At 41.1% G+C, this 22,873-nt stretch overlaps 1 protein-coding gene across 6 annotated transcripts in view; it reads right to left on the bottom strand.

The window, feature by feature from the left end:
* Nucleotides 1-754: 754 nt before the first annotated feature.
* Nucleotides 755-22,873, bottom strand: part of CTPS2 (CTP synthase 2) — a 122,124-nt gene continuing 100,005 nt past the window's right edge. For all 6 annotated transcript variants that reach the window (XM_054472120.2, XM_054472119.2, XM_054472122.2 and 3 more), the window contains exons 17-19: nt 19,195-19,339; nt 3,523-3,633; nt 755-2,531 (exon numbers count right to left, since the gene is read on the bottom strand). In XM_054472120.2, the coding sequence (XP_054328095.1) occupies nt 3,564-3,633; nt 19,195-19,339 (215 nt within the window). In that variant the 3' untranslated portion in view covers nt 755-2,531; nt 3,523-3,563. The remainder of the gene's footprint in view (nt 2,532-3,522; nt 3,634-19,194; nt 19,340-22,873) is intronic.

A 22,873-nucleotide genomic window follows, 5' to 3' on the forward strand; every position in this document is an offset into this window, starting at 1 on the left:
GCTGGGGGGGAGCAAAACCACCACAAAAAAATTAACTGAACAATTAAAATATTTAAATTAGTATTAGAAAGCTTAAATGTAGGCAACAACTAAGTCATCTCAAGCACATTCAACAGAAAAAAGTAGAAAACATACTAGATAAGAATGTCAGAGAATGGGGCAAGGACTCGGGGAGGTGAAGGAGGCGCAGAGCTGGATCCTGTCTTTATTTGAAAATTTGATATTGTGTTCAAATGTGAATTATTTCATTTTGATTTTTTTTTTTTTTTTTTTTTTTTGAGATGGAGTCTTGCTCTTGTCACTCAGGCTGGAGTGCAATGGTGTGATCTCGGCTCACTGCAACCTCCACCTCCCAGGCTCAGGCAATTCTCCTGTCTCAGCCTCCCGAGTAGCTGGGATTACAGGCACAGGCCACCATGCCCGGCTAATTTTTGTATTTTAGGTAGAGACAGGGTTTCACCATGTTGGACAGGCTGGTCTCGAATTCCCGACTTCATGATCCGCCCGTCTTGGCCTCCTAAAGTGCTGGGATTACAGGTGTGAGCCACCGCACCTGGCCTAATTTTGATTTTTTAAAATAATATTACATTAAAATATGACTGATCCTTCTTCAGAAGTTAAAGAGAATTACATATGACACAGCAATTCCACTCCTAGGCATACACCCCAAAAGAATTAAAAACAGGCACTCCAGCAAACATTTGTATGTGATTGTTCATAGTATTATTCACAATAACCAAAAGGTGGAAACAAATTGTGGTATATTCATACAATGGAATTTTATTCAGCCATAGAAAGGAATGAAGTTCTGACACATGCTACAACATGGGTAAACCTTGCAAACATCATGCTAAATGGAAGCCTGACTGACCAGGGGCTCTTGGGCTCTCAATGCAATAGAAATTGACATGGGGCCAAAAGACTTTTCCCAGACAAAGCACGCGAAAGGTAGAGGATACAGGTTAGCATCATCTGGTTGTGATGATCATCTCGAGTAATGGGCCACCTGGTGGTCTGGCCAGCAGCAACAAGGCTGTAAATCAATTAATTATTCAGCATTCCCTCCCAAGATGGGACACTCTGCAATCTTGGTTCCCTATTTGGATCTCCTAAGGCCAGTTCCTGGAATTGTTTAAGTAAAAGACATGGTTAAGCATTATGAGAGCACAGAAGAACAATATAGAAAGGCCATTTTCTTTGTATGACTAAAGCCTTGAGGTTAGCAGGTATGGTGTCAATGAGGTAGTAGTATGGGTTTTGTGATCAGTGGGAATGCATGAAAAAATGCTCTAGTGGGGGTGAGCCAAAGCCAAGCCCCCTTCCTACTGTCTCAGAAGAAGCCAGACACAAAAGACCACATATATTGTATAATTCCACTTATATGAAATATCCAGAATAGAAAAAGCCACAGAAATAAAAAGGAGATCAGTGGTTGCCAGCGGACAGGTGGAGGGGAAGATAGGCAGTGACTGCTAGTGTGTACAGGCATTTATTTTGGAGTGATGAAAATGTTTTGGAAATAGTTAAAGGTGGTGGTTACTCAACATCAGTGAATGCAACCAAATTGTTCACTTCAAAATGGTTAATTCTATGTTACGTGAATTTCACGTCGATTAAAAAATATATATACAGGTTGAGCATCCCTAATCTGAAAATCCAAAATGCTCCAAAATTTCAAAATTTCTGAATGCCAACATGACGCTAGAAGTGGAAAATTCCATAACTGATCTCATGTCAGAAATCACAGTCAAAATGCAGTCGAAACTTTGTTTCATGCACAAAATTATTTAAAATATTGTATCAAATTACCTTTAGGCTATGTATATAAGGTGTATATGAAGCATAAATGAATTTCATGTTTAGTCTTGAGTCTCATCCCCAAGATATCTCATGTATATGCAAATATTCCAAAATCTGAAATTCAAAACACTTCCAGCCCCAAGCATTTCACATAAGGGATACTCAAACTGTATTACTGATCTTGATTCCTGAGTTTTTTGGAGCCCCCTTAAATTTTGTGCCTGAGGCAAAGCTTACTTGCCACCCCCAAGTCTTGGACCTATTCAATTTTACTTTTACCAGGAAATAAACAGGGTGAGAAACTGAAATGATCTTGGACCACACACAAATCTGTGGCTGAGTTCCAGGTAACACAGTGACTCATTTTCTTACTCAAAATTACTTACAGCATGTTCCCTGCCATCCTTTCCATACAACACAGCAAAGGCACAGTGACCTGGACTCTTGCTCGTCATCCTAACATCCTGATCCGCTGGACAAAACATGAACACACTTTCTCCCCAGTGAGGTTGTTGGGAAAAATTTAATCAGCTACAGATATTTTAAGTACCAAAGGCTGCCTCTGGAGGGAAAAGAAAACTATCCCTCTGGTTCTAGTTGACAAAAGTATGTATTATCAGATTCCCTGCGAGGCTTTACATCCCATGTTTGCTGGAGAACAGAGGGATTCTCTAAGAGTGTAGTGATTTCTTCAGATAGTTGCTTCATCTTGCCTTCAATTATTTCAGAGGCTTAAAGGAAAAGAATATAAATATTAGCAACACCAGGAACTGAATAATACAAGTCTTTCAATATTTCCAGCTAACATTTGCACCATTTTGGCTTGCTCCAAAAGGTCTCCATGTTTGAGGCAAAACTAAATAGACACAGCTTTGCATCTTCCCTGATGAACATGAAGAGATCTCACAGGAAAGCAATGAACTCTTTACAAGTCTTCCAAAAGCTGCTGTCTCTGCTAAAGAACAGCTTATACAAGTCAAGGCCTGCCATAATGCCTAGGGCAATCCAGGCACTATCTGCCACTGAGCATAAATTTACTGAAGCTATCCAGGCTGGTATTCTCTCTAATAGTGCATAATAGAGCAATGGAAAAATAAGCTGCCCTTGGACACTAAGCCTGTCTCTTGCATCTCCCTACAAAGAAATCAAATACTATTTTATTTTATTTTATTTTATTTATTTTATATTTTATTATTTTATATTTTATTTTATTTTATTTTATTTTATTTTATACAAATCCAAGGAAATCTGCTCTTCTATGAGTGGCCTAGACTGTTTTTGTAAATAAAATTTTATTGGAACACAGCCATGCCTGTTCACTTACATATTGTCTATGGTTGCTTTCCTGCTACAATAGCAGAATTGAGTAGTTGCCGCAGGAACTGCATGGCTCATAAGCCTAAGATATTTACTCTCTGACCTTACAGAAAAAGTCTGTCAACCCCTGGCCTAGACTATTATGACTCTAACCACAACAGCCCCCACATATACATTTATAGGTGTACTTATATATTTTTTTTCCTGGCCCAAGGTGCATTCTATTTTCCCCAAACACTAACTCTGTCATGGGCTGTCATGCCTGTCCTGCTAACTGTGCCAGTCAAATGGGAGTATCTCAAAGGGGCAAGATCCTGTGAGGCAAGTCCTATAATACCCCCCTCTATACCAAGATGACAGCTTGTCCATGAGAGAAATGAACAATCCTCGAAGATTCCATCTTACCCTCACAGGCAGTCCCCATTATTCCCAGTCATGTATTCGTTTCAGCTTATTTCCAACTCAGCTATCCTTGGCTCTGAAAAGCTGTCATCACTGGCATCACTGTATCTATCACTAGATTAAAAGAGGAACTAATTTAGCAAGGTATAAAAAAAAAACCTGGACAATTATTCAATTTGCAATTTCAAACACATTCCATATTAACCCGTTAGTATGAGAGAAATACTAAAGAATATTCTTTTAGCACTTTCTAGTCACCACAGGAAGAGGTCAGTCCAATCACATGCAATGGCCTCTTTCTTTGGTCAGAGAAACTGATCACTTATTTTCATCGTAAACTGGAAGTTACTTATTCAGAAAATTTTAAAACGCATTTCAGTTTAGACTGAAATTTATAATCTTCTGAAGACCACTGATCATTTCTAAATTTTAATAAAAGCCTTGAAAGTAGATTGCCTTCCTGCCACCTTAACTATTGCTTGCTTTCTACTGAGGTGTTATATTAACAAACTGATTTAAAATGAAAGCCTGAGTTGATGGACCCATTTATTTTCTGTGAATCTACTCTTGTCATACTAGGGCCTAAACCTCAGTCCATCTGAGGTTGAGCATCACTTAGTCCTACTCCTACTGATGTCAATTTGTTCTTCAATGTAATAACATAGCATACGATATTACCTGGATCTTCAGTTTGTTTTTTTCATTCTTCATTCTTCTGATGACAACTGTTTCCTTTGGCAATGAGGGAGTTCAGGACACACTACCCCAAAATATGGCATCTTGGCATATTGCATATGGCTCATAAGCCTAACATATTTACTCTCTAACCTTACAGAAAAAGTCTGTCAACCCCTGACCTAGACTATTATGACTCTAACCATAACAGCCCCCACATACACATTGCATGAAGTGGAAGGAATTTGAGACAGCATGTGCAAGAAGTTCTCTCTGACCTTCCTCTGACCTTCCCCCACTGAAGCAGGTCATAACACCCAGGAAGGATTTTCTGACCTTCTCCAAGCAGGTCAAAAGGCCCTCAGGTGAGAGGTACCCCCAACCCCCATACCCAGAGGAAATGAGTATCCTTATCTCTGAAGACACTGGATCCCAGTGAAGAATCTGAATAAAGAGGCCTTGCTAAGTTCCCCTACTATATTACCATGAGATCACACTCTTTTTGCTCTATTATAACTCTCCATGACTCTCTAGTCTTTATCAGGTCTGTTTTAGAAAGACCAGAGTTTACCTGTTTCTTTGAGTCTTCATTTCCTTATGAAGGTTCTCATAATACTTACATTAAATAAATTTGTATGCTTTTCTCTTTTTACTTTTTTAGAAATGGTGCCGGAGTGTGTGTGTGTGTGACTGTGGGGAGGTGGTGCCTCACTGTTGCCCAGGCTAGTCTCCAACTCCTGGCCTCAAGGGATCCTCCTACCTCAGACTTCCAAGTAACTGGGATTATAGGCACCTGCTGCTGTGCCCAACTGTATGCTTTTTGCTTGTTAATCTGGTTTTTTTTTTGTTATCAGGGCCTTGGCCATGAACCTATGATGGGTAGAGGAAAAACTATCTTTTCTCCCCTCTAGCAACATGAAAGAGACTAGAGAACAGTGAACACAGCTGCGTATCCCTGATTACATTAGCCAAATGCTATAATTCTTTTCAGCTGCAGTTTGGCTTTTGGCTCTGTGTTTTAAGGACCACAGCACCTCCCTAGATCCAGATCTGTGCTGGCCTCCATGCTTGAGAATCACAGCGCCTCCTCATTACAGAGGAACTAGTCATCTACGATCAGCAAATTGCACAGGAGCTTGAACTTGGTGGTCATGAGGACTAAGACATGCATATTGGCTCAAGACCCAGAAAACACCCTGCAGTGACATAAAAAATGTTAATGCACTCTCTACACTTGCCTTGAAATGTTATCTCCTTCAGATCATGTTTTCATTATGATTTTAGGTCAGCAGCATGAAAGTTTTCCCTTCCAACATTCTCACAGGTCCAAGAGTTGGAGAAATAATTTTCACAATTATGCAAATTTCAAAATTAGAAATATATGGAATGCCCTGATTACCTTGAGTCACAGATAGTATTCAAAATAGGACCAATTATTGACAAATATCACCAGGTTGGGTTGCCTTAGAAATACCCCTTCCCGATGAGATAGCTCTGCAACTCAACTTTCACTCTGAGCTGTGGGCTCTGTTTGTGGTTCCTCTTACTCAGTTCCAAATAAATCAGCACACTGATCCACTCCGCTAGAGTTGTACTGATCTATGGAGATGATATTACAAGCAAATGTTTCATGCCCGACCCATCCCCAGCCTTGGCCAAACTTTTGCTGATTTATAGCAATAAAAGTCTGAATTCCCGGCCGGGTGCAGTGGCTCACGCCTGTAATCCCAGCACTTTGGGAGGCCAAGGTGGGCAGCTCACGAGGTCAGGAGATCGAGACCATCCTGGCTAACACGGTGAAACCCCAACTCTACTAAAAATACAAAAAATTAGCCGGGTGTGGTGGTGGGCACCTGTAGTCCCAGCTACTCGGGAGGCTGAGGCAGGAGAATGGCGTGAACCCGGGAGGCGGAGCTTGCAATGAGCCGAGATCGCACCACTGCACTCCAGCCTGGGCGACACAGCAAGACTCTGTCTCAAAAAAAAAAAAAAAAAAAAAGTCTGAATTCCCTAACAGGTGAAATTCTACTTTTTTTTTTTTTTTTTTTTGAGGAAACGAAACAATTGGAGAAACCCTATGCTGATAGACTAGAAAAGAAAGATTTTACTCTAAACATACTAAGTGAATATTAATAAATAAACAAAATCACAGACAAATCTGTATAGGCAAAAAGACAATCTGTTTCCTGATTTGCATGCTCACTTCCTTCTCTGACTTTTGAACAAAAACAGCGTAGGTGGTGGCGGGGGCGGGGGGAGCACTAGAATAAGGAGAGGAGATAGAAGATTCAGAATTGGCAGAAAAGACAACATATGTTAGATAAACATATAAAACAACACATCCTTAAAACCAATCAAGTAGAAAGATATCTCCTACTTAGACTTTAGTTCAGAGAAATCCCTTCTACTGGTACGTAGGAATAACTGAAGAATATTTGGGGAAAAAAAAAACAGCCAAAAAAGCTGATACATCCTATCCATGCACTCTCCCTGCTCAAATGGAGAATCCTTCCTGGTTCTATGCAACATTTTGTGTCATAGAATTAGCCAAGAAAGGGGATTTGGAAGTTGCACTCAACTCCCTATCTGAGATGACATGAAGGTCAAGGACGTTCAAGTGACTTACTTGGCACATAGATCCTTCAACGTGAAGCCAGAATCCCCATTATACTAGCTCAGGGCACAGGGTGGGGTTTAAGCTGTGCCGTAGGTAGGGCAGCAGGACCCACTAGGGCATGTCCCCTAACGCAAGTGACAAGGGCCAAAGGACTGAGGGAACTTCATTTCCTTGGGTGCCAGATTTTACACCCACTTCCTTCCCCATCTCTAAGCCTGGGGAAGAATACAGTGGGCTCATATCTTCCCCCCACACTCCTGGTTATACTATTTATGAGCCACATACCTTTGGACAAGTCATTGACTTCTGAGTCTAGAAAAAGTGGCAATAATACCTCCAAACTCACCAAAATGTTTTGAGAGTCAAAAGAAACTGTATAAACTTGCTCTGAAAACTATATAAAAATATAAGATGTTGCTATTGATAGGGGTTATATATTCATAACTTGGTATCTCCTCAAAAAGTCATGGAAACATAAAGAACCAATAAAAACTGCTAAGTGTATGATTTTCAGAATTGTTTCCTATGCCAAGTATAATTTCCTACCAACATTAGCAAGTGGACTTGGGCAGGCCTGTTTCTAATCTAACAGCTCTCATTTCCTATCTGATGGCTGTCTGCCCTAAGCTCTGCCAACACATCCAAATGGCACAGGCTGAGTTTAACAAAATGAAGTTCAGCTTGAATTTATTCATCTCCAAGGTTAATGACTGGGTTCACTAATTGTCTTTCATATATGTTCAGAGACTGGGGGTAGGACAATAAAATAAACCATGACACTCAAGAACAGAATTATCAAAATATACGTTACTGCTGAACTTGCTGATTTTAGGACATTCATCTGCCAATAAAAAACAACTGCTAGAAATAAAATGTGGGTCATCTGAATGCAGACCAACAGTGGCTCTTGCACATGCAATAAAATGTGAGTGCACTCTGTGCTGCATATGTGCGGTGAGCGCTACTCTATGCCGGGTTCATTTCTGTTTCACACAGAACAAACTTAAGTCATAAGCTAGATGTATCTGGGTATATTTTCATTTAATTCAAGATATCCAGCTCTATCTTAGGACTAACCTATCTTTTTAAGCAATCTTTTATACACACAAACACACACACACACACGTTTCTCACAGGGAAGAATTATCATATATTAGAGTCTTGCATGTTAAATTTTATGAAGTGGCATAAAATACAGACATGTCCCAATGTGTCTTGTTACATTTGAAGAGAGGAAATTTTTAATTAATTAATTTATTTAAGATAGTGTCTCACTCTGTCACCCAGGCTGGAGTGCAGTGGCATGATTTGGGCTCACTGCAACCTCCGCCTCCCAGGTTCAAGCAATTCTCCTGTCTCAGCCTCCTGAGTAACTAGGATTACAGACACCCATCACCACGCCCAGCTAATTTTTTATATTTTTAGTAGAGACGGGGTCTCCATGTTGGCCAGGCTGGTCTCAAACTCCTGACCTCAAGTGATCTGCCCGCTTCGGCCTCCCAAGAAGAGGGGAAAATTTTTAAACTGCACTGTCCAATATGGTAGCCACAAGCCACAGTGGCTATCTAAATTTAAATCAGTTAAAACGAAATAAAATTTAAAATTCCATTCCTCACTTGCACCTGTCACACTGCAAGTGCTCAGTAGCCATGTGTGCCTAGTGCCTACCATATATGATAGTGCAGATTATAGAACATTTCTATCAGTGTAGAAAGTTATATTGGATAGTACTGATTTAAAAACAAATGAATAATGATTTTTAAAAAGCAAACTACAGTCACCATGCAATGGTCCTTGTCATTTCCTTAAAAAAAATTTTTTTTGAGACAGGGTCTTGCTCTGTCACCCAGGCTGGAGTGCAGTGGCACGATCACAGCTTACTGCAGCCTCCACCTCTGGGCTCAAGCGATCCTCCCACCTCAGCCTCCCGAGTAGCTGGGACTACAGGCACATGCCACCATGCCCAGCTAACCTTTTATTTTTATTTTTTGTAGGAATGGGGTCTCACTATGTTGCCCAGGCTGGCCTAAAACTCCTGGACTGAAGCAATACTCCCACCTCAGCCTCTCAAAGTACTGGGATTACAGGTGTGAGCCACCACGCCTCGCCAAAAGTTTTTTTTAAAGGTCTATCTACCATTAATGAAAATCACAGCAAATATCACTTATGCATGCATGTGCCTCCCAAATCATGAAAACTCTCTTTTTAAAAAGTATTTTATGGTACCATTTTTTGCAAGACAAAACCAAAATCACTAGCAGCAACACAGAGGAATCACTATACTGACAAGACTTTACCACAATGGTCAACATGTAGTTCTTTTCTTTTTCTTTTTTTTTTTTTTGAGACAGAGTTTTGCTCTTGTTGCCCAGGCTGGAGTGCAATGGCGCAATCTCAGCTCACCACAATCTTCACCTCCTGGGTTCAAGCGATTCTCCTGCCTCAGCCTCCCGAGTAGCTGGGATTACAGGCATGCGCCACCACGCCCAGCTAATTTTGTATTTTTAGTAGAGACAGGGTTTCTCCATGTTGGTCAGGCTGGTCTCAAACTCCCAAACTCAGGTGATCCGCCCACCTCGGCCTCCCAAAGCGCTGGAATTACAGGCGTGAGCCACCGCACCCAGCCCCCCCGCCCCCCGCTTTTTTTTTTCTTTTAAGACAGAGTCTCACTCTGACACGGAGGCTAGAGCACAGTGGTGTGACCTTGGCTCACTGCAACCTCTGCCTCCCAGGTTCAAGTGATTCTCGTGCCTCAGCCACCCAAGTAGCTGGGATTACAGGAATGCACCACCATGCCCAGCTAATTTTTGTATTTTTAGTAGAGACAGGGTTTCGCCATGTTGGCCAGGCTGGTCTTGAACTCCTGACCTCAAGTGATCCGCCCGCCTCAGCTTCCCAAAGTGCTGGGATTACAGACCCACTGTGCCCAGCCAACATGTGGCTCTTGACAAACGAAAGGTTTGTCATAGTGAAGTTTGCTTGTCAAGGACTTCTGGTTCCCAATAAATTCCCAACATAAGAAAACAGATATTCCAAGGTGCTAGGGAAAAGGGTATAGCAATGCCTCATATAGCCCACCTTTACGCTACCCCAAGGCAGCTGTTAAACCATTTCTTCTCCATTAACAGAAAGAGGTGGTTGGGATTTAAAGATTTTAATGGCATAGTTAGGATTCCCAGCATGCATGAGTTCCTTACAATACTTTATATTAAAATCCGTTTCTTGTGAAACAGCATGTTTTAAAAACAGGTTGTCATGCACACAGTTTTCCCCAAAGCAGTATTACTACTATACTTATTTCCTTCACAAAGGGCCCCTGGAAGCCATAACATATAAGAGCAATGGAACAAAAACTTAGTCTGCTTTGAATAAGTTTTATATTTCATAGTAAACTTCAGTAGAATACCACCCAGGCAGGGTGGTAAAAGCACACGGTAGTCTGTGGTACTATTAATTCCATTCGTGTCTGGCACCACACCATCCACACTGCAGTGCACCATGATCTGGTTAAAAGGAGCACCTTTTAACCAACATTTATCCCGCCCCAAGGGAAGGTGTACTCAAATGTGGTTCATTAACAATAATTTACCCTAAAAATTATCTCAAGGTATGGAGTTGAAGTCAAACAATCACAGGGGTGAACAGTTTTTTAAAATGTTTAAAACAACTGTTCAAAAGAAAGCAAAATAGAATCTTTTGTTAATTTCAGCTCACTTTTGTTTGAAGTGTAACAAAGCCGGGAAAGTGGCATTTTGATAGCAGTTGAGTTTATAAAGCACCACCTCAACTGTCCCTCACAGCGGCCCTAAGGAGGAGAATCAGGAGGTTTAGGAGTAGTGACTTGGACAAAATTACTCAATAAGCAGCAGACGCAGAAGCAAAATCCATAGCATCTACCCTACTTGTCAATACTGTCCCCACAGAAATAAAATATTTTTGCACCACATGGTGCAAGAATGGCCCCTGGCAACATCAACCATGCAACTCAAAGTCAAAAAGCAAAGTGATTCCAAGTTTCAAACAGTGCTGGAAACAGAATGTCAGATTTGTGCAAGGGAAAAGAGTACCTTACTCTCCAAGTCCAAGAGACAGCAGAGCCACCCAACGTAAGAGAAGCATGCCTGGGAGAGTGAAATGCACCCTCTGTGAACAATGGAGGAGCCACTCTCACCTGCAATTCACCTAATAATTCACCTCCGATTCGCCACCTTGTCACCTCCGATTCACCTTGCTCACCTAACGATTCCGTGAACAACCATTCTAATAGGATATAGATCCCTATTCCCCTCTCACTAAGCAGGTCAGGAATGTGTATCAAGACGCAACAGGCAAAACCCTCTGGGGAGTTCAGGGAACTGCAAGCTATTCCATATGGATTTGTGTGCATTTTATCCTATAAACCAAGGGAAGCCATCGGGGAGTTTTAAGTTCCAAAATAATGTGGGGAGATCATTCCAACAGCAGAAGATGGATTGGGAGGAAGCAAGCTGGAGGCAGAGAGACCAAGTAGGAGGCTTTGCAGTAGGCAAGAGATAGATACTGGAACTAAAGGAAAAGTAATAATAATAGCATCATCATAATAATTCCCATTTAAGTTCCTACCATAGACCAGGCACTACGCTCAGTGCTTTACATTTAGTGTGAAACTTAATCTTCATTTCTGCCATGTCAAGTGGGGACTATTACCATCCCCTTTTTATAAAGAAAGTGATGCACAGAAGAGCAAGGTCACAGCCAGCTGGGAAGTAAAAGAGCCAGTTTGAACTCAGTTGACTCAGCTAGAGTCCTGACTCCGGGCCACACTCCCTTGCAGCATGGCAGAAAATAGACAAAAGATGGAGTGAATTCCAACAACAGGAATTGCCAGCACCTGCTGACTATGAGCAATGGCGATGAGGGAGGAGGAATCTGAGCTTCCCCAGGGGAGTCCAGCCAGGTCACACTGTGTGGGTGATGGTACCACTTGTAGGAAGATATTAATCTTAATGTTAGTTAATCCTGGCAACCTAGGAGCATTCCCTGGGTACAACCACAAAAGAGAGAACAAGCTCTAATGCCAGCATTTCCCACACTGCTGGGACTGTGCGCTTGCAGGTCTGTGCCCTTTCCTGGATGGGAAGGTCTGTAGCTGAAGACCCCTAGAAGAAAGTCTATGGATGCAGGGCACGGGGGTAGCATTGCGGGTATGAATGTAAGGAAACTACAAAGTGGTACGTTTGGGCAGTTTTCCAGGAAGTAGGCCCACAGCTTTGATCACAATCTCGGAAGTCTGTCACCTCCCAAAATTTAGAGAACAGTTATACTACCTGATGAGTCCCCAGGTCAGGGAACATGTTCTTATTTAAGCACTTATTCAAGCACCCTGCACAGCGGCTGGGATAGAATAAGCTTTAACATAGGGAGTGTGTTGAGTGAATGGTGAAGTGTGCAGCCATTAAAAATGAACTTCATGCAACTTGGAAAAATGCATATGAAGTGTTACGTTCAAAATACAAACTTCTGTAATTAATAAAGAATTTATGGTGCTATTCTGAAAACATATGAATATTCTGTTTCTTACAAATTTCACCCAGTGGCTTTAGCATCCACTGATGATCTTTATTTGAATCTATTATTACATCAGAGATGATGTCTACATTTTTAATTGGCTTTTCTTTTTTCTTTGCTTTTATATTTTCTTAGTATTATTATGGACTCATGGAATTTCAGAAAATGAAATGTGTTATAATCTAATACTGTCATTGTTCTTTTTGATGTTCAAATTGTCCAAAATAAGGCCAGTGGGAGCCCTTTCAAGCTGGCTTCTTTGACCTTGGAAAACTCATACCCCATTCATTTTCAGCTGTTCCTTGCTTTAAATACAGCAATATGTTCCAGGTTCATCTTGTACTTTTCCTGCCCCAGTCCTGGAATCAACCATTACTTCCAGGAGCCCTAGTTCATTTCAAATTTTTGGTATTTAAAAACCAAAATGGCTCGGCGCGGTGGCTCACGCCTGTAATCCCAGCACTCTGGGAGGCTGAGGCGGGTGGATCACGAGGTCAGGAGTTCAAGACCAGCCTGGCCAAGATGGTAAAACCCCATCTCTACTAAAAATACAGAAAAATTAGCCGGGCATGGTGGCGGGCACCTGTAATCCCAGCCACTCGGGAGGCTGAGGCAGAGAACTGCTTGAACCCAGGAGGCAGAGACTGCAGTGAGCTGAGATCACAACACTGCACTCCAGCCTGGGCGACAGAGGGAGACTTGTCTCAAAAATAAATAAATAAATAAATAAATAAATAAATAAATAAAACCAAAATGGAGAAAAATGTTCCTTTGCAAAGGAGATCTCCAGACCGTCACTGTATCACTCTTTCATCTTTTCTGTAGGTTTGCAAGTTTTCAAAATAAAAGAGTTTGGGTGTATGTGTATATATATCTATATAGATAGATAGATACACTCACTATTATTATTACAGCCACAGAAAGAATCATATACAGGTATAGGCCCATAGGAAATATTTGAAAATGAGCACAGTAATTATGTTAGGCTGGTGGGTTTGTGGGTGCTTTTTTTTTTTTTTCTCTCTTTTCTAAATTTTCTGTAATGCTACATGTAGAAGTCAACAGAAAACAAAACCATCCCAGGCTAGAAGTCAGCATGTTACTTAGCAGGAAAACCCCTATATATTGTCACAGAAGAGAGACCAGAGACAATGGTGAATGAAATGGGTTCCTTCTCACCCTGACTGTTGCCAGGACTCAACAAATATAGAGGGAAGGGCTAAGCACAGAGGAGAGAATGGACTTAGATCCTAGGGGCACACAAAGGAAAGAAGAAACGGAAGGAACCGACTTCAGGTGTGTACTTCCTTTAAAGACTCTCTTATTACAAAGTAGTTTCGGCTTTTGGGTTTGGTCTGAAACAGTCAAGCAAATACAGTGAATCACTGAGTACCTTTCCCTCCTGTTGTTTTTGTACCACCCTGCTTCCTGTTTTGCCACAAAAAGATGATTTATCTGCACAAGAGACAGTAATTGCTGGATGGAGACATGGAATCCAAAGTTCCAAAACTAGAATAAAATGCCACTCAAATGACTCAAGATTCTGGTTTTATACTTAAAAATATGTTTCCCAAAAAGCTGCATTTCTGTGAACTGCAAACTGAACCCCATCTAAGTTTTTGCTTTCTGATATACATCAAGCACTGTCCAAGGAAGTTTTACTCTGATCTGACAAATAAAAACTGGAAGTTGTGCCTAAACTTGGTGTGTAGTGATTGCTCCCAAGAGCCTTGCAGGCAGCCACAGAGACACACATGCCAGAAAACAATCTATGAACTTTAGACTCTGATCCTTCTCTCATTACTTAAAAATGGAATTCTAGGCCTCAGGCCAGGCACATTGGCTCATGCCTGTAACCTCAGCACTTTGGGAGGCCAAGGTGGGTGGATTGCTTGCGCCCAGGAGCTTGAGACCAGCCTGAGAAACAAAAAAAAAGGAATTCCAGAAAGAGATTAGATGCTCTGTTTCTAGATTTAAACAAACAAACAAACAAAACTTGCAATTACAAGCACCTTCATATATTCTCCTGAAATGTATTTCTTATAATTACATGAAGCAGTCTCATTCTTTTACATTATGTGTCAGCAAGACCATGCAAATTTGTGGTTGCCTTTTATACGTGAGACAAATTGTTTAGACACCAGAGGAGAGAAATCAGCAAAGAATTGCAATGATTTACTTAATGGACCATTATTTCCCATTTGATTTATTTATTTTCAAAATGGTTTGTTAGTTAGACTCGTGTAAAAAAAGAGTTAACAGCAGGCCTGAGGCTGCTATCTTTCAAAGGGCCTGCTTGCAGGGTTAGTTCTTGGCTGGTGTCTGGGAACATGGCTTTCGGAATGTGTGCTCCATTACTAACTGATAAGGTCATTTTGCTGGGCTTAGGCTGTTTATACAAACAATGTGATCTATGGTGAACACCTGCTTTCCCTCTGGCAGTCTGGAATTTTGGTGCTTGCTAGGTAGAAAATGCCTATGTGACCAGCCCTCGAAATATCCCTAAACTCTGAGCCTCAAACTGGCTCATCTGGGCAGAAACATCACATAGGCATAGTTGCATTTTCACTGCTGGAAGGAAGGCGAACTCGATGTGACTTATCACAGGAGAGAGAGCACAGGAAACGTGCAAATGAATTTCTCCAGACTCCACTTATCTTTCCCATTACTGATCTTGCGGTGTATGTTTACTTTGCCACCATAATAAATATTAGCTATAAGGCTGGGTGCAGTGGCTCACACCTGTAATCCCAGCACTTTGGGAGGCCGAGGCATGCGGATCACCGGACGTCAGGAGTTCAAGCCCAGCTTGGCCAACATGGTGAAACCCCATCTCTACTAAAAATACAAAAATTAGCTGGGCATGGTGGTGGGCTCCTGTAATCCCAGCTACTCGGGAGGCTGAGGCACGAGAATTGCTTGAACCCGGGAGGTGGAGCTTGCAGTGAGCCAAGACCACACGATTGTACTCCAGCCTGGGCAACCAGAGTGAAACTCCATCTCTAAATAAATAAATAAATAAATATTAGCTATGAGTACAGCTATATTCTGATTACTTTCAGCAAATCACCAAAGTGTGGGCAGTCTTGGGGGGACCCCCTAAACAAGACTCTTATTTTGATTTTGCATGTATTTTTAAATAGCTCATAAAAACCTAAAAAATACTGTCCTGAAGCTATTGTGCCCTTGAACTGACCACTACAAGCCTAAAACCAGGAGAAATTGGTCTTCCTAACTGCTGCCATTCTGTAGATAATGAAGTAGCTGAGAATTTAGCTCACTAGCTGTAAATCCCAAAATAATAGTCTTACTGCAACTTCCCAGGCCCTAAAAGATAAATGTTCTCCGCTAGGCAGAATGCAGAGGTTACAGCTCAGGTACACTTAACTCAAAGGCAAGGATTTTTACACTCCATGCTTTAAAGACATTGGCCGTACACGTGCCATACAGCTGAATATCATCAGCGCCAACTTCTGGGAAAGGAAGTCATTATTCTAGTGTTCATATTCCTTGTCACATTTGTTTAGGGTTGATTACAAGCAGTAATCTTGTTTGACAGAAATACAGCCCCAACTCAGCTCACTTTAGAGCCTGGCATCAGAGCAGTCATTTGCTTTTCAAAGCTCACTAATCCCATGGAGCTGGGCAGAGAAGAGTTGAAGTGCAAGGTTCCTCTGGAATCCTGGTGTCTGTCACTGGATTAATTCATAGTCACCATCCTTAGTCGGAAAACTCTCTGAAATGTGTCAAGATTAGACTCCCCTGCTACCTGCATTCATTACTTTAATGGGTAATAAACAACCCCTGCATGTAAGGGAGCCAGGGAGATAAAGATAAATAAGATACTGGCTGGCCTTAAGGAATGTACCAGTTTGTGGTTGATACACATAGGAATTCCCTCAGTGTCATGGAAGCCTACTAGTCAGCTATAATTCCAATGCCAGCATCAGTTTGTTTAAGAGGTCTTTCCTTCTCTCTGAGACATACTATATCTCACTCAGGAGTCACTAGCAATCAGTCAGTTTTTTCAGAAACTACTAGGAAGTTTTTTTTTTGTTTTGTTTTTTTTTTTTGAGACAGGGTCTCCCTCTGTTGCCCAAGCTGGAGTGCAGTGGTGCAATCTCAGCTCACTGTAACCTCTGCCTCCCGGGTTCAAGCAATCCTCCTGCCTCAGCCTCCCTAGTAGCTGGGACTACAGGTGTGTGCCACCATGTCTGGCTAATTTTTGTACATTTTGAAGATACAGGGTTTCACCATGTTGGCCAGGCTGGTCTCGAACTCCTGACCTCAGGTGATCTGCCCACCTTGGCCTCCCAAAATGCTGGGATTACAGGCATGAGCCACCACACCCCGCTGGAAGCTCTACCCAGAGACCACCACCTGCCATGCGGGAATTGGCAGGCCATACAACACACAGGTGGGCAGTCCACACGAGCCAGACGGGATTTGTATATTAGTTGGTATTGGCAAACAGCCAGATAGTTACAAGTGAATTATTTCTCCCAGCCATCTAACTTGTCCCACTATCACCTTCCTTTCCATGTGAGAATCTAAAATAACAGGAATTGTAAAACGGCTGCAAAGGGTCACAGCCCACGTCTGACATGGTACCACATTAGGATGTCCAATCAGTGGCATAAGCCGTGCAGTCTCAGAACACAGGAAGCTCTTCTTCAGATGAAATTTCTCTTGCAGAACCATGGCACATGAGCCAGATAAAGTGGAGCTGCTCAGCTGAAGCAGGAAAGAGCCCGGAGCCCCCATGGCCTGCTCCCGCAGCAGCCCAGACTCCAGCTCCGAGGGCACAGTTTGAAAGTCAGTGCACTGAAAGGGGTGAACACTAATACAGTAAGATGCCCAAAGTGCAAATTATGTGAAGCTGTTCCCATATGAACACATGGTGAAAGGAAATGCTAGAGAGCTGTGAGCTTCTCCTAGCAGGTAATGACACAAATAAGTAGGGTTGTGTAACAAGCACACACATGCACACCACACACAGATCCTGCCAGCCCTCAACAGCAACACTGCAAGGGTTGTTTGCCAGAATGAGGGTTGGCAGTGGTAATCTTCTGAACAACATATATCTGGTTATTGTGGTAATAACCCTTACCAAAGTCTAAGATATTCTGGATGGTTACTTCTGCTTTTCAAGTTATTAGGTACAATATTCTTGGATGAGAAGAAAGAAAAATAAACTCTCCCCAAACTAGTATTTAAATGTAATGAAATTTTGGCGGGACATGGAGGCTCATGCCTACAATCCCAGCACTTTGGGAGGCCAAAGCAAGCAAATCACTTTAAGGTCAGGAGTTCGAGACCAGCCTGGCCAACATGGTGAAATCCTGTCTCTACTAAAAATACAAAAATTAGCCAGGCATGGTGGCGCACAACTGTAGTCCCGGCTACTTGGGAGGCTGAGGCAGGAGAATCTCTTGAACCTGGGAGGTGGAGGTTGCAGTGAGCTGAGATTGCTCCACTGCACTCCAGCCTGAGCAACAGAGCAAGACCCTGTCCCTAAATAAATAAATTAATTAATTTAATTAAATTTAAAAATCCCTAAGGAATTTTTTATTCAAACTTGATTTTTAAAAAGCATTGTACAGGCTGGGCATGGTAGCTCATACCTACAATGCCAGCACTTTGGGAGGCCAAGGCAGGAGGATTGCTTGAGGTCAAGAATTCAAGACCAGCCTGGACAATATAGTGAGACCTTGTCTCTACCAAAATAATAAATTTAAAAAATTAGCCAGGCATGGTGGTGTGTGCCTGTAGTCCTAGCTAATTGGGAGACTGAGGCAGGAGGATTTCTTGAGCCTAGGAGTTCAAGGCTGCAGTGAGCTATGATTGTGCCACTGCACTCCAGCCTGGGTGACAGAGCCAGACCTTGTCTCTAAGAAAATAATAAATAAATAACAGTTTGCCTGGAGGAATAGCAAAATACATTAAAAATGTTAATAATGGTGGGAGTAGGATCGATAAGGTCCTGATTTACAATAATGCTATGAAAATGAAAAGAATGGTAAAGGTTCAGCTGTAAGAGATAAAATCATCAATGGAACAAAATAGAAATCCCTGAAACAAAGTCAAATTACTCAACTCATTGACAATTTGGCGGGGAAGTAGGGAGCCAAATCCCAACCTCACAGGTTTCACTGAAAATAATATCCATATAGATTATAGATTTAAACTATGAAATTGAAACCATAAAAATGCTAGAGGAAACCACAGGGGTTATTATTTATATAATCTTTCCATAAGGAAAGATGTTAGGCATGAGACTAAAGGCAGAGCCACAAAAGTAAAATATTTGACTACATACATTTTTAAAAAACATAAAAAAGGACTAAACTCTTTAGGGAGAACAAAACTACCATCAACAATTTAGAAGGAAAGCAAAATCACTTTGAAAAATATTTGCAGACTAACAAAGGATTAATGACCTTTATACATAAAGAGCTTACCAATCAGTAAGGAAAATAATACAATACCAAAATGAAGAAAAGATATGAACAAGCTATTCATAAAACAAACAGCCAATAAACATATAAAAATTCACATATATTAATCGAAGAATCAACAAAAGAAAATCTTTTCACTTATCAAAATGAAAAAAATTTCTAAAATAATACCAGTGTCATCAAGATTTGGAAAGCTGACACATTACTACCGTAGGTGTGATTAAATCATTTTCACGAAGAGAAAAAAATTATGTTTAAGAGAAAAAAACTGATTCTTCACATTTAAAAATTCTATAACGGTATTAATTTTTGTAAGAAACCCTAAGACATTAATAACTATGCATCTTGGTTTATTGCTAAGAGCAGTAAGCTGGTTACCTGGAAGATAGTTTGCAACCCTGTTGCAAGTAGGCATTCAGGTTCCCAGTTGCCGCAAGTAACAGCCCCAGATACGGAGGGGAAGGCTTCATCGGCCTAGAAGAAAACTCAGGATGGAACTGGACACCAACGAAATAAGGATGATCTGAAATTAGAACAATCACAATGCGATTAAAGCAGACAAACAGGAGAACTGCTTTAAAGATCTTCTTATCTTTGAATGTGAAAACCCATTAAATGGTAAGATGATTCTTTAACCTGTTATCATTACAGTCAGTTACTTTCACTATCCATCCATTCCTGCGTGGAATTTCAAATTGTAAAACACATCTTGGAAATTTTACGTGCGGAAGGTGTCAGAGTGAGCAAAGTCAAACAAAAATTTTTGAATGGCAAGAAGAATTCCACTTTCCCCAAATCTGCCTGCTTTTTGAAGGCACTTTGTAGATTTATGTTGGTTCAATTTCCCTTGGACTTTAGGCTAACCCTGGGTCTTTCTTTCTTGTAGGTGGCTTCAGGCCATTTCCTGCAAGGTCTTCTCCTTTCCCAGGGTAAGGGTCCCCTGGGATAAACCAGCACAATGTCAACCCATTGGGCTACCCTTGGGAACCCAACGAGGACAATTGCTTTTCTAGTCACAGCTTTAAGTTGGGTATTACTCATAGCACCATAAAACTGAGCATTTTTTGAACAAACTGATTCAGAGCAATGATCCATTCATTCAAATATCCTGTCCCTGGCTATGACTCAAACTAAAGATAATAAAATATAATAAGTTTAAGAGGGGGAAGTAAATATAACTTTAAAGCTTTCAATGAGGTGCTTTATCAAATGATCTAAAATCTAGTATGGAATTCAAAATCACAAATTCCCATCACTTACCAGCAAAGATCCAAAGCTACTACTACAGTAATAAGGAAATGATGATTGAATGCAAATGTCTACTTTCTTAAGGTAATCATTTAAAGCCCTGCTAGAATAGCTATTATTAAAAAGTCGAAAAACAGCAGATGCTGGCAAGGCTGTGGAGAAAAGAAAACATACTGTTGGTGGGAATGTAAGTTATTTCAGCCACTGTGGAAAGCAGTTTGGAGATTTCTCAAAGAACTTAAACCAGAATTATCATTCAACTCAGTAATCCCATTACTGGCTATATACCCAAAGGAAAATAAATCATTCTACAAAAGAGACACATGCACTTACATGTTCATGGCAGCAGTATTCACAATAGCAAAGACATGGAATCAACTAGATGACTATCAACGGTGGAATGGATAAAGAAAATGTGGTACATATATACCATGGAATAGTATGCAGCCATAAAAATGAAACCATGTCCTTTGCAGCAACGTGGATGCAGCTGGGGGCCATTATTCTGAATGAATTAACACGGAAACGGAAAACCAAATACTGCATGTTCTCACTTGTAAATGGGAGCTAAACATTGGGTACTCATGGACATAAAGATGGGAACAATAGACACTGGGAACTACCAGAGGGAGGAAGGAGAGGGGAGTGCAAGAGTTGAAAAACTATCTGTTGGGTACTCTAGTCAGTACTTGGGTGATGGGATCCATACCCCAAACCTTAGCATCACACAATATACCCATGTAACAAATCTGCACATGGGCCAAGCACAGTAACTCATGCCTGTAATCCCAGCACTCTGGGAGGCCAAGGTGGGCAGATTTCTTGAGCCTAGGAGCTCGAGACCAGCCGGGGCAATATGGTGAAACCCTGTCTGTACAAAAAATACAAAAATTAGCTGGGCGTGGTGGCGTGCACCTGTGGTTCTAGCTACTTGGGAGGCTGGGGTGGGAGGATTGCTTCAGCCCAGGAGGTGGAGGTTGCCATGAGCCATGATGATACCACTGCACTCCAGCCTGGGTGACAGGGTGAGACCCTATCTCAATAAAAAAAAAAACTGTGCATGTACTCCCTGCATCCAAAATAAAAGTTGAAATTATTTAAAAAAAAAAGCTCTGCTATAGAAAATGGTAGCCACTAGCCACATGCAGCTACTTAAATTCATTAAAATTAATTGAGCATTTGAAACATGCTCAAAGTTACATGTGGCTAGTGGCTACCATATTGGATAGGGTGGACTAGTTCTATCATTGCAGTGAGTTCTATAGGACAGCTCTGATCCCAGAAAAATCCAGTGTAGAAATCCTCTACATCTAAGAAGAAACCTCCTTGAATTAGAGGAATATGCAGGTAAGAAAGCCTGATAAGGGGAATGCCACCTTCTCCCAGGAATGTATTCCCTCAAGAAACGCAGAGAAATCATCCACACTTAGAGAAGAAATTAAGCAATGTAGCTTTAAATTTAAGAGACAATAAATCTTACGGCATAACATCTAGGGACATCTTTGGAAAAAAAAGCAGACAGTAACTGTGCTTTTGTATCACTACAGACAGATGCTAAGCAATGTAATCATGTAATAGCCAGGGACAGAATATGTGAATGAATGGCTCATTGCTCTGAATCACTTTATCCAAAAAATCCTCTATGCCAATATGAGGAGAAAGTAAAAAGTTTTTATTTTGATGATGTTCTATCAGTTAGATAAAATTATCTTTAAAATAATGCTGTTGATTGCTTTAAACCAAATTCTGACATTATATAATATTAATCTCAAGCTTTGTTGTTCCTCTCAGAACCCTTCAGGAACAGTGGAGATTCGTGGATATGTTTCCAAGGGGTATCTAAGATCAAAATCTTCTGGGGAATTTTCCTTAATAACTGCTTGCAGTCCGCTTTTAAAAACTGCAAGGTTTTACAGCAGCTCTCATTTCCTTTTCAATCCACATGAAATGTGAAAGCCCCAATGGGAATCTACATCCTTATGATGAAAGAGCCTTCTAAGTATTTGATGACAATAATGAGAACCAGAAGAATTAAAAGTGAATAAGTACTTAAACAAAGTAAACAAATAGTAATTTGCTTAAGAAATTTTCTGCCTTCTCACATGCTAGGAAGATTTAAGAGGCTTCAATACCAACAGCGATCCACACTTTAATTCTAAATGACGGGCATTTCCATCAGAAAGACTCCTGGAAATGCGTACTTACTATTCTAATTCAAAACTCTAGGCATGAATTGATCATCTTAGGTAGAATGTGAAAACAAGAGAAACAATGAAATCCCATAGCAGTGGTGGCAGAAGGAGGTAACCAACTGGGTTTGCTCTTGCCGCAAAGGACTAGCTGGATGGCCCTGGGCATGACATTTAACCTCTTTGCACTCCGGTCTCCTCTGTAAAGTGGGAATAGCATCATCTGCTTTGTTAGTTACGTAAGGTATGCAAAGTCTCTAGCAAGAGGTCTAGTGACAAGCATCCAGTAAGTGCACACTAAATGTCCATTGCTTTCCTTCTTTCAGGTCTAGGTAAAATGCTACAATGTTCAAAGGAGCCTTCTTAGACTTCAATTCTCCCCTCTGCTCGGGACTCTGGAAGTACTTGAACAGATTAGAGACAAAAAGGAAAAGAGACAGAGAAAAGGCATTTGAAATGGAGAATAGTGACATGAGCTAAGATGGAGAAAGAAGAGGGAGGTTAGAAGACGCATAGGCAATCCAATTTATCTGGAGCCTAAAGCATATAGGCTGGAAATGCAGGTTCTGGAACATCACGGTACCATTTTTACAGTATCCTGCACACCCTTAGTACTCAAT

The sequence above is a fragment of the Pongo pygmaeus genome, chromosome X (genome assembly GCF_028885625.2).
Source record: "Pongo pygmaeus isolate AG05252 chromosome X, NHGRI_mPonPyg2-v2.0_pri, whole genome shotgun sequence".
Classification (NCBI taxonomy): Eukaryota; Metazoa; Chordata; class Mammalia; order Primates; family Hominidae; genus Pongo; species Pongo pygmaeus.